Below are 11,950 nucleotides of genomic sequence, written 5' to 3'. Positions count from 1 at the left end.
AACACCCTGTACAACAAGAATAACAATATAATAACTTAAATAAAACTGGATTTAAGTTTTACGTGGCTTTCTTCCATTCATTTTGATAATCAGAAATAGATAAATCATAATGCAAAAAAAGCTAATTAATTTAACTTGGGGTTTCAGCAACGCCATGGATCATTCAACAAATACACAAATTAATAATGTTAAATGATTTTAAATAAAAAGTAATAAGAATTTATCAAAGAAGTTTTTAAGAAAACCAATTATCTACGAAAGTAACCCCCAATAAAATCCATTCCATAGCAACCCGATAATTAGACTCTTCTTTGTAGCCTTGTAGGGAACACTACCTCACTAGTCAAACATTCAAATACAAAGATGGTTTAACAAATTGTTTCACTCCCATCTTCACAACACTATAGTGGTGCAGACGAAATCAACAACTATTCCGTATTTAACTTTGCACAATATTACTTACAATTTATGTACATCCTCACGTGATAGGAAGCAAACTGCCCAATCTTTCCAAAAAAAATCAGGCAGGCAGGCAGGAGGGCATTAAGACGAAAGTGAAAAAACAAATAAAAAAGGTGAAGGAAAATGGCCAAAACTTGAAAGAAACTCTATCTTATGGTATATCGGTTATTATCCTAACTAATTATGTATTAATTACGCAACGACCTCTTGCTGTTGACATTCCCCACCGTGACCAGCGGTGAGGTTACCGTTACACGTGGCGTCACCTTGCCAAGTCCAAACAATGTCCTTCAATGCGGGCCTAACGTCCTCCTCGCAGAACTTAACGTACTCCAAGGTGTCGCCGGCGGATTTCGAGAGCTCCACGATGGCAACCTCCGGCGCCACCTCGAACACCTCCGCCGTCACTGCCAGCCTCCCCTTCCTCCCCTCCGATGGCCCCTGCAGCTTTATCCTGAAGTTCTTCACCTCCGCCACCCTGAACCTCATCCCCTTCGCCGCTGCAAGGATCTTCGCCACGATCGCCGGCGCCGAACACCGCGAAGTGAACATCGATCCGCTCCTCCTCTTGCTCTCAAACAGTCCAGACAAATCAAATCCGGACGACATCGACGAGATAAACTCGAACGCGTTGAAGAATTTCGGCGACGAAACCTTGTCATTCGTTCTCAAATCTTCCAAAATTTCCTCAACCTTCTTCTCCTTTTCTTCCAATTCCAACGCGGAAGGTACCGGAAAACCTTTCCGGAACCATGGCGATCGCATGATCGCTGGAATGGTGGTTCTCCTCTCCGGATCCGCCACCATGATCTTCGAAATTAGCCTTCGCGCTTCCGGTGAAAACCACGGTGGAAACTGAAACTCCGCTCTGAGAACCTTATTGTACATGGTCATGAGATTCTCATCGCGGAAGGGAAGGAACCCTGCGAGCAGCACGTAGAGGATGACGCCGCAGGACCACGTGTCAGCCTTGGATCCGTCGTAGCCTCTCTTACGGAGCACCTCCGGTGCCACGTAAGCAGGAGTTCCGCATTGCGTGTGGAGAAGGCCGTCATAGCGCAACTGCTCCGGCAAGGCGGAAAGTCCGAAATCGGATATCTTAAGATTCTCGTCGTCGTCGAGGAGGAGATTCTCTGGCTTGAGGTCGCGGTGAGAAACGCCTCTGCTGTGGCAGAAATCAATGGCGCTGATCAATTGCTGGAAGTACTTTCTGGCGACATCTTCTTTGAGCTTTCCTTTGGAGATCTTAGCGAAGAGTTCACCGCCGCGAACGTACTCCATGACGAAGAAGATCTTGGTCTTGGTGGCCATGACCTCCTTCAACTCCACGATATTCGGGTGCTTGACGAGGCCCATCACCGAAATCTCGCGCTTGATCTGTTCCATCATGCCTTCTCTCTTCACCTGCTCCTTGTTGATCACCTTAATCGCCACACTTTCACCCGTGGCTATTTGCTTCCCGTAGTACACCTTGGCAAACGTGCCTTTCCCGAGAAGCCTCCCCATTTCATACTTGCCAAACACCGTGTGGCACTGGCACTCCTCCATTCAATTAGCGGTTAACACACCAACTAACTAACCTTTTTTGTTGGAGTTAGTTACAACTTCCGAGATGGTAGTACTAGTGTATGCTGTGTATGGACATGATGTCTTTGTTTTTAGGGGGAAAGGGTAATTGGATTGGGTTTAGGGAAGACTGGCGGAGGGAAGGGAGTGTGTTGTTTTGTTTCCTTAGATGAGAAAGGTGTTAAAAAAGAATTGTTTGGGTTTGGGGGGTGTAGATATAGGAGAGTGATGGGTGTGGCTGAGCTAGTGAGAAGAAAGAGCGGGAGGTTACAGGTTATGGGAATGGGTTGTCTCCTTACTATTGGAGCAGCTGGTATCTGAATTCCTTGTGCTTCAAAGCCCACCGAATGCAAACAATAATGGACAACAATTTTTCTTAATTTTTTCTTTAAAAGTTAAAATCTCAACTATTATTTTGTTTATAAAAGTTTTTAACATTAAAGAAATGAATTTGCCTATTATTATTGTATGCAAATATCAGCAAATCTGTGAAGGCCACTTGGCAAGTGGACACGTTCTACTTAGTGAGGGGTCTTGAGCATCAGTTTCATGCTTTAGGCATAAAACAAAAAGACATGACAGGTTTTGAGTTTTGACATATTGAAAGAATTTAAAACTTTGATTGTTTTTAAAATATTATTAAAAATTTAATTTTGATGTATAGTTATTATAAAATAAGTTTATATTTATATTTAGTTATATAATTTTATATCAATAAAAATAATTAATTTTTATATTGATTACGTTAATAATTATTTAAAAAATTGGATGTCATTATACGATTTTATAAAAACGCTTTATAGTATCAAAATTAAATTCTATTATTAAATGATTTGTCTTGGTATATCACGGAAAGAGTTAAAATTGGATCTCTTGAAATATTCTGTGTCTACTTTAAGAGGACGAATCTTATTGATTAATTGGTAATTTAATGTATATTATGTTAACATATTACTGCCCATTTGATTGATGAAGGTGAAAATTTGCATTAAATCATTTACCAAAAATTTTGGATTTGATTTATGAAAAAATTACTATTCACATAAAAGATGATTTCATATAATATAATAATTAAGAATGGCTAAATAATTTGCTATAAATATATTTTTATATAATTAATTTTAAGAAATTCTACTATCTTTTAGAGTATAATTTTTTAGATATTGACCAAATTTTAGTGTAATAATTAATTATTAAATTTTATGTTATTTTTTAAAATTTTAAAGATAAAATAATTCGTAAAAAATGTATTGTATTTTTAATATTTAAATATATAATACACAAAAGACGTATTATATATTTTAATATTAAATATATAATATATGGAAGTATAAGCATAATATCTATATTATATTGGTCCTAAAATCATTCACTCACGTAAATAATGCTATTATATTTTTTATTTTTCAAACACACCAATACTCATAGAATAAAAAAAAATAGAAAAACTCAAAACAATCCCTAATAATTATTTCAAAAGACAACGAGGTTTTTGACAAAAAAAATACCCAACCCGTCCGTTGAGATTTACTTTTATGGGACTGATTAACCCCTATGCCAAAAAAAGTCAATGTTATTTTTTTTGGCACAGGAGATAATCAGTCTCAAAAAAATGATTAGGAGCCGGGTTGGGTGTTTTTTTTTTTTGGGCCTCGTTATCCTTTCGAGACAATTGTCAGGAGTCGGGTGGAGTATTCACTTAAAAAAAAACAAGGAGCATCTCTCAATTCTCATAACACATTTTTTATTGTTTTAAAATACACAAAATACATAAGGCATATTTGCCTTCATATAGGCAATGCTTCATACTAATAATTTATGACTCTACTAGTTTCCTAATATACATACTTATCCAACTTTATTTTTAACTTTGACTATTTAAATAAGTAATTTCTACATCTTTGTTAGTTGACATCTTGTAATTTCTAGCACAACTATTATAAACATCTTAAAAATTCTTTAAGTTTAGTCATCAACTTGAAGCTTACAATGCAATTCATGATTCTTCTAGTACGGAGGTGATGAGTGCAACTTGTTATATATATATATATATATATATATATATATATATATATATATATATATATATATATATATATAGATACTTCATGATTTTTCCAACTTGATTTGTAGCCTCCAATTTTGACTAGGAGATAAAGTTTGACTTGTAGTTCTTGTAGCTTCTAGTATCATCACCTGTAATTCTTGTAACTTCTAATTTCATGATAGTTCTAGTACGGTGCAAGTTGATTTAGTTTTTACTAACATTGCCTCCCTTAAATCAAGTTTGCAAAATAAGTCATTTCAAGCAACTTTTTCAACTTGTAAAATAACTCGATCTTCAATGGCTTTGTAAATATATCTGCTACTTGTTCTTTAGTTGAATAGTACTCGATCACAACTTCTTTCTTATTTACCAACTTTCTGATTTTATCAACCTGAATGTCACTATGGTTCGATCATCTACGGAATACTAGATTTTTGCAAAGTGCAATAGCTGACTTGTTATCACACAATATTGTTGTTGGAGTACTTTGTTTCTCATTCAATTCCTCAAGAATTCTTCTTAGCCAAACAGCTTGCATTGCACAACTTGCTGTTGCTATATATTCTGCTTCTACATATATTCTGCTTCTACTGTAGATAGTGCTACTACTAGTTGTTTCTTCGATGACCATGAAATTGCACTAAAACCAAGATGAAATACAAATTCTGAAGTACTTTTTCTTGTTTCTATATCTCCGGTCCTATCACCATCAGTGTAATCGACAAGATTTAATTTATTAGTATTTTCATAAAATATACCATCACTTAAAGTACCTTTGATATATCGAAGAATCCGTTTTGCCACTTGCAAACGGTTGGTACAAGGCTCCTCCATAAATCTGCTAAGCAAATCAACTCCAAACACAATATCTAGTCTGGTTGCAGTTAAGTATCTCAGACTTCCAATCAAACTTTTATAATATGTAGGATTTACTGCTCTTCCTTTATCTTCTCTCAATAACTTGAACTTCTCTTCGACCAGAGTAAAAACTAGTTTTGAGTGCTTGATTTAAAATTTCTTCAAAATATCATTTGTATATTGCTTCTAAGAAATAAAAATTTCACCATGTTTTTAATCTACAATGCCAAGAAAGTAAGACATCAAGCTCATATCCGTCATTTCAAATTGCTTTAACATAGCCTTCCTAAATTTCGCAATTATCTTCAAATTGTTTCCAATAAAGATTAAATCATCAACATAAAGACACACGATCAAGATATCTCTAGGTTCAACGAACTTGATATAAAGCGTATGCTCAAATGGACATCTTTTGAAACCATTCTGAGTGAAATTAGAATTAATCTTCTTATACCACGCTCTTGGGGCTTGTTTTAACCTGTACAAAGTTTTCTTCAACCTGTAAACTTTATTTTCTTCTCTAGAAACTTCATATCCTGCAGGTTGCTCAACATACACTTCTTCTTCTAAAGTACCATTTAGAAATACCGATTTAACATCCATTTGATGTATCTTCCACTTATTTTGATTCGAATGTGAAATAATCAAACGAATAGTATCTAATCTTGCAGCAGGAGCAAATAGTTCAAAGTAATTGATACTTGACTTTTGTTTATATCCTTTAGTAACTAATCTTGCTTTGAAATGATCAACTTCACTGTTGAATTTGTACTTAATTTTGTAAACCCACTTTACTCCAATTGGTTTCTTATCTGCTGGTAAATTTGTCAGCTCCCATGTGTCATTCTTCTCAATGGCATGAATCTCATTATCCATTGCTTTCTTCCAATTGTTGTCTATAAAGACTTCTTCAAAGTTCGACAGCTCACAATTTGAAAATAGAACAAAATTTATGATTTCTTCATTGGACGGATCATTGTCATTGCCAACTTCATAATCTGCTAATCTAACAGGTAGTCTCCGCTCTCTTTGAGGTCCTCTAGATGATTCTGGTTGTTTGGTTGTGTCCAGTTGTCCTTTTTCTTCATCATCACACGTATTTGAAATTACAATAGGCTGCTTTTCTGTCTTTATGTACTAGTCCCAGATGCCTTTTTTATCAAACGTCACGTCTCTACTGACGATTACCTTCTTTGATTTTGGATTATACAGCTTGTATACTTTTGAGTATGTGCTATAGCCCATAAAGATACACTTCTTGCCTTTGTCATCTAACTTCTTCTTTAATTGATCTGGTATGTGGGCATAAGTGATACACCCAAAGACTCTGAAATGATGAATGGAATGTCGCTTTCTACTCCAAGCTTTCTCTGGAGTTTTATCACGAACACAATTTTTGTTGGACACCTATTTAAAATATGAACTGCTGTTGCAACTGCTTCTATCCAAAACTCTCTAAATATTTGTCTTGACTTGAGCATGCATCTAACCATGTTCATGATGGTTCTATTCTTTTTTTTAGCAACTCCATTTTGTTGAGGAGTATATCTAGTTGTTAGCTGATATTGAATTTCGTGTTGTTTAAAGTATTTTGAACATTCAAGATATTCTGTTTCTCTGTCTGTTGTGAGAATTTTGATTTTACAGCTACTTTATTTTTCGACAAATGCCTTGAATGTCTTAAAGATATCACATGATTTTGATTCCTGCTTTAGAAAGTATACTCATGTATATCTACTAAAATCATCAATAAAAGTGATAATGTATTTGCTACCACCATTGCTTAGAATTTCTACATAACAGAGATCTAAATGCACAATTTCAAGTAATCTTTTAGCTCTCCATGACTTTCCTATAGAGAATAGATCTCTGTGTTTATTTTTCAATTGACAAATCGCACAAACACAATTGAGAATATGAACCCGTGGTAGACCAGAAACAAGCCCTTTTCTTGACAAATAGTTTAGGCCAGAAAAATGAAAATGGCTAAATTGTATATGCCACAACTAGTTATCATCAAGTATCACAGAACTCATGCAAGAGGGATTAACATGTTGAATTTTTAATGAAAACATTCTGTTTGAAGTAATCTTTACTTTATCGATGAACCTTCCATTGTTGTCCAACATAGTACAATATCCACGATAAGTTATCATCTTATATCTTTTCTTAGATAATTGTCCCATACTTAGTAAATTATAATCAAGTTCATGAGTATAGAAAATATCAAAAAATATAACTCAGAAAATCATCTTTCAATCTAATTGGTATGTACCCTTTTTCTTTGATAGGAATCTTTGTACTATTACCAAACTTCAATAGTAGTTTAACTGAATCATCTAATGAAGAAAATATCTCCTTTCTACCAGACATATGATTACTATAGGCATTATCCAAGTATCATATATTTTTATCTTCAGCACATAAATTACTTGTAAAAAATAAAGTCTGAGTACCCAGATTATCATCAGTATTTTGATTTTGATTTTTCGCAACATGTGCTTGATTGTTATTCATCATTTTGGATATGCAATCTGCTGTTTTATACCCATACTTTTCACAATGAAAGCAGTTGAAATTGGTTCTTTCTTGGTAAAAATTGTCTCGACCTGTTCTTTGGTTGACGAACCTGAAATTCTTCCACATCTTCCTTGATTAGGTGGTGTAAAATTATTATAACTTCCTTAGTTATAATTGTCATGACATCTACCTCTGAAACTTTTTCTACCTCTATTCTTGAAAATTGAAATTGTGACCTCGTCTTTCTTGTATATGGCTTGATTCTACAACATTGTTTAAATTCACTCAACTTTTCAAAGCTTCTTCGGTTGATTTTTCTGGCTTCTCCAGTATTCTACTGATATAATTTTTCATGGTTTTCTTGCAACTCTGCAATCGTCCTGATATCTATATTGTGGGACTCTAATATTATAGTTAGCACATGGTCATACTTCATTAGCATGGTGCAAAAATTTTTTTCCATCACTTTGCTATCAGACATATTTTTTCTATAGACTCTCATCTTATTGATAAGATCTGTAACATGAGTAAAACATTATTCAAGCATTTCTAAGCTAAACATCTCGTACCTTTCATATTCTTTTCTCAAAAACTGTAGCTTTGCTTTCTAAGCTTTATCTACGCCTTTGTATGACAGTTTTAATGTGTTTCATGCTTCTTTTCCACTTTTAGCATTTGCTATTTTGCCAAACACCGTATAATCTACTCCTTGATGAATTTGAGATAGTGCCAATTAATCCCTTCTCTGTTGGGCAACATCTACTCCTTTTTGTAAACACAGTTCAATGAAATTTTACAAATTCTGAGCCTTCAAATGGGTAGACATCAAAATCTTTCAATAACTATAATCGAGCTTCCCATCTAATTTGGAATCAGACTACACAATATTGAAAGTGTTTGTCATACTGACTCTATGAATAAACAACTATGTGATAACTCTCTCACACCTTACAAACTCTCAAACACCAGGTGCTGGATTAACCAGCTCTAATACCAAATATAAGTATAATATTCACACTATGTTGTGTAACACCCCGTTACCCTAAGCCTTACCTCTAGCTGTAAAGCAAGGGATAACAAAGTGCCATGACAGTTCTAAAGCATATATATATATATATATATATATATATATATATATATATATATATAGCTAAGAATTCGTATAACTAGAAGCCCGATAAAGGAATAAAGCTCAAAGTCGCATAAAGCGGAATTACAATACGCGAAACGTTCACACACGACACTAAATGCGTAGGCACAGACATAACAAGACATAATATATATAAAACCTTGTAGATAGGATACACAAGGTAATAATTAAAGTAAACAAAATATATATATAAGTATGATATACAAAAGAGGACTAGTCACAGCCTGCGGAGTTTAGGCAGGCTTGTCAAATTGAATACAACAGAATTTTGAAGTTTAAAACAGCAACAACCTATCTCTCAAAATTTTTAGAATTAAAGCCTCTAAGGCAGTAAAGTTAAATATACAAAAGGTGAGAGAATACTACAGCAAAAGCAATGTATAACAAAACATAAGAAATATCATTCTCCATTCTGTCACCATGTTCGAAAACTCACCGTGGTGGGTTGCGACCTGCATCTAAAAGGTAACAACATATATGGTATGAGAACTGGAGGTAACATAACCGTGCGATCCCATAGCCACCGCCTACCTAACGTCCTCTGTACTAGACAATCACAGAAAATGCAAGCAAGTAAAACAACTAGCAAGTAAGCATATTATATATTTAGGCAATAGATGCAATTAGGCAAAGCAAGCAAAACACATAGAAGATGCACATGATGAATGCATGTCCTATTGGCTCGTGATATCACTTGTCGGTCCATGAATGCCAACCCGACACATCCTTTTGGATGTCGCCTTTCTACCACGTTCGAGGATATAACGCCTGGCATGCTTTTGTATCGTTCAGAGGATATAGTGTTTGGCACACTTCCATGCTCTAAGGATATAGTGTCTGGCATACTCTTGCGGTAGAATAGGAAAACAACAACACATATGTTTCATCACAAATCGCTCCAGGAATATAGTGTCCGACACACTATCATTTCTATATTTTTGAACCTATTCCGGACAGTTAAAATTATTATTTTATTAAAGCGTTTATTTCGGCTCTTACATATTAACCCCAGGATCACTCACTCAAATAAATAACGCTATCATATTTTTTATCTCTCAAACTCGTTAAGACTCATAAAAAAAACAAGAAGCACCTCTCAATTCTCATAACACATACATTTTTCATAATACACAAAATACAAAAGGTATATGTGTCTTTATATAGACAATGCTTTATACTAATAATTTATGACCCTACTAGCTTCCTAATACACATACTTATCCAATTTTGCTTTTAACTCTGACTATTCAAATAAGTAACTTCTACATCTTTATTAGTTAGCATCTTATAATTTCTAGCACAACTATTATAAACATCTTAAAAATTCATCAAACTTAGTCATTAACTCGAAACTTCCAATGCAATTTATGATTCTTCTAGTGTGAAAGTGATGAATACAACTTGTTATACATATAAATGATTCATGATTCTTTCAACTTGATTTATAGCCTTTAATTTTAACTAAAAGATAAAGTTTGACTTGTAATTCTTATAGCTTCTAGTTTCATCACTTGTAATTCTTGTAACTTCTAGTTTTATGATAATTCTAGTATGGTATAAGTTGATTTAGTTTTTTCTAACAGGGAGTTTATTGCCAATATACAAAGACATATCATTTTGTTCTAAAAATTTAAAAAAATACCATAAAATTTAAAAATTGAGTATTACACTAACATTTGGTTATCTACAAATATATATGCCTTCTAGAGTGTTTTATGGCACTAAACTATAAATGTAATTAATGTATTAGGATTTGCAATTAATGTTAAACTTAATACCTTAAATCAATAATTATACTTATAAAGTTATAATTAATTTTTCTATTATTATATTACCTAAACGGCTAATAATTAAATCTAGGATAAAGATCTAAATTAGTCTCCTATATTTAAACGTAATCTTATTTTAGTCTTTAAAGTTTAAAGTACCCTATTTGAATCCAAAAAGGTTTTATTTAGCTTCAATGTACTTCTACCGTGATGTCAAAGTTAAATAATTAACAAAATATCCTACATAACAGTAATATAAGAACAAGGTCGATAATTTAGAGAATAAGTACAAGTTCCAGAGACACAAAATTAACTGTAAATGTATTAATACATTTATTTATTATTTTTTATAATTTAAATAAAATATTTTCTATAGAACTAAGGAGAATGATAAATAAATGTATTAATGCATCTACAGTTGATTTTGTGCCTCTGGAGCTTGTATTTATTCTCCAGATTATCGACCTTATTCTTGTACTGCTGTCATGTAGGACATTTCATTAATTATTTAACTTTGACCTCAAGGTGGGACTAAATTAAAGTTAAATGAAACTTTTTTGAATTCAAATAAAACATTTTAAATATTAAAAACCAAAACAGAATTATGCCTAAACCTAAAGAACTAATTTAATACTTTACCCTTAAATCTATAAAATGTCTCTGATATGTGCACATCTTCTTTTATACAGAAGATACACAAAAAGAGGATTGAGAATATGAATCACTGAAAGAATGAAATAGATGAGTTAAGAGTGTAACTTAATGTATTTGGTATAATTTAATTTTTTATGGTTGAAGTTTTTAAAATTAAAAATATTTAATAATAATAAAATTTAGACAAAAACAATCTGAATTTAATAAATACTAAATCATTAATAAATTCTGACTGTTTTTTTTCCTAGCATTACTGTTTAAAAAAATTAACCACTTGATACATCAGAGTCATGTTTAAATCTAGTTAAATTTGGATCAGCTCTAAAATATATCCCTACTAAGCATAGCTAAAATTTTTTAGCTGCAAAATGTTTCGTCCAAACATATAGAGTAGAAAATAATGTTTCACCTTTTCAATTTTCTTTTGCTATTAATATTCCCATAAATTTGTTAATCTAGTACCAAACTTGTTAAGAGATTTTTATACGGCTAAATTCCAAATCCAAATAAAAGGTAAAAGACCTAATCGGTATACTTCGAATTCAGCTGTTAAAATACTATTGAGTTTAATTTGTTACACCAAAGTACACGTATAAAAATACAAAATACTATTTTCATATTAAAAAATAATTTTATATATTTATATATGAATATATATATTTTAATTTGTTTTAATATATATTTTATATTTCGATATATACTTTATATTATTAGTGATTAATTTTGATATATATTTAATATCATTGAAAAAATATATATATTTTTATATATTTAAAATTATTGGTAAAAGATAAAAGTAAATAAAAAAATCTATTTATTTACTTAATATACTAAAATTAAATTTTTTTCATAACTAATAAAAATGAGGTGTTAATTTTTCATAAATTTTTTTCTCCCAAATAAAAATAATATTCTCTCTTCTAA

General features: G+C 32.3%; 1 protein-coding gene across 1 annotated transcript; it reads right to left on the bottom strand.

Annotated features, from left to right (window-relative positions):
- Positions 1-364: 364 nt before the first annotated feature.
- On the bottom strand, positions 365-2,334 carry LOC130955759 (CBL-interacting serine/threonine-protein kinase 25-like). The gene has a single exon (XM_057882716.1). It carries the CDS (start codon positions 2,008-2,010, stop codon positions 655-657), a length of 1,356 nt encoding a protein of 451 aa, XP_057738699.1. The 5' UTR covers positions 2,011-2,334; the 3' UTR covers positions 365-654.
- Between the last annotated feature and the right edge of the window lie 9,616 nt (positions 2,335-11,950).

This window comes from Arachis stenosperma, chromosome 10 (assembly GCF_014773155.1).
Source record: "Arachis stenosperma cultivar V10309 chromosome 10, arast.V10309.gnm1.PFL2, whole genome shotgun sequence".
NCBI lineage: Eukaryota > Viridiplantae > Streptophyta > Magnoliopsida > Fabales > Fabaceae > Arachis > Arachis stenosperma.
This window is presented reverse-complemented; position numbering and strand designations above follow the sequence as displayed.

Coding starts and splice junctions, on each gene's coding strand:
- LOC130955759 (XM_057882716.1), bottom strand. CDS start 2,010: ATGGAGGAGTGCCAGTGCCACACGGTGTTTGGCAAGTATGAAATGGGG.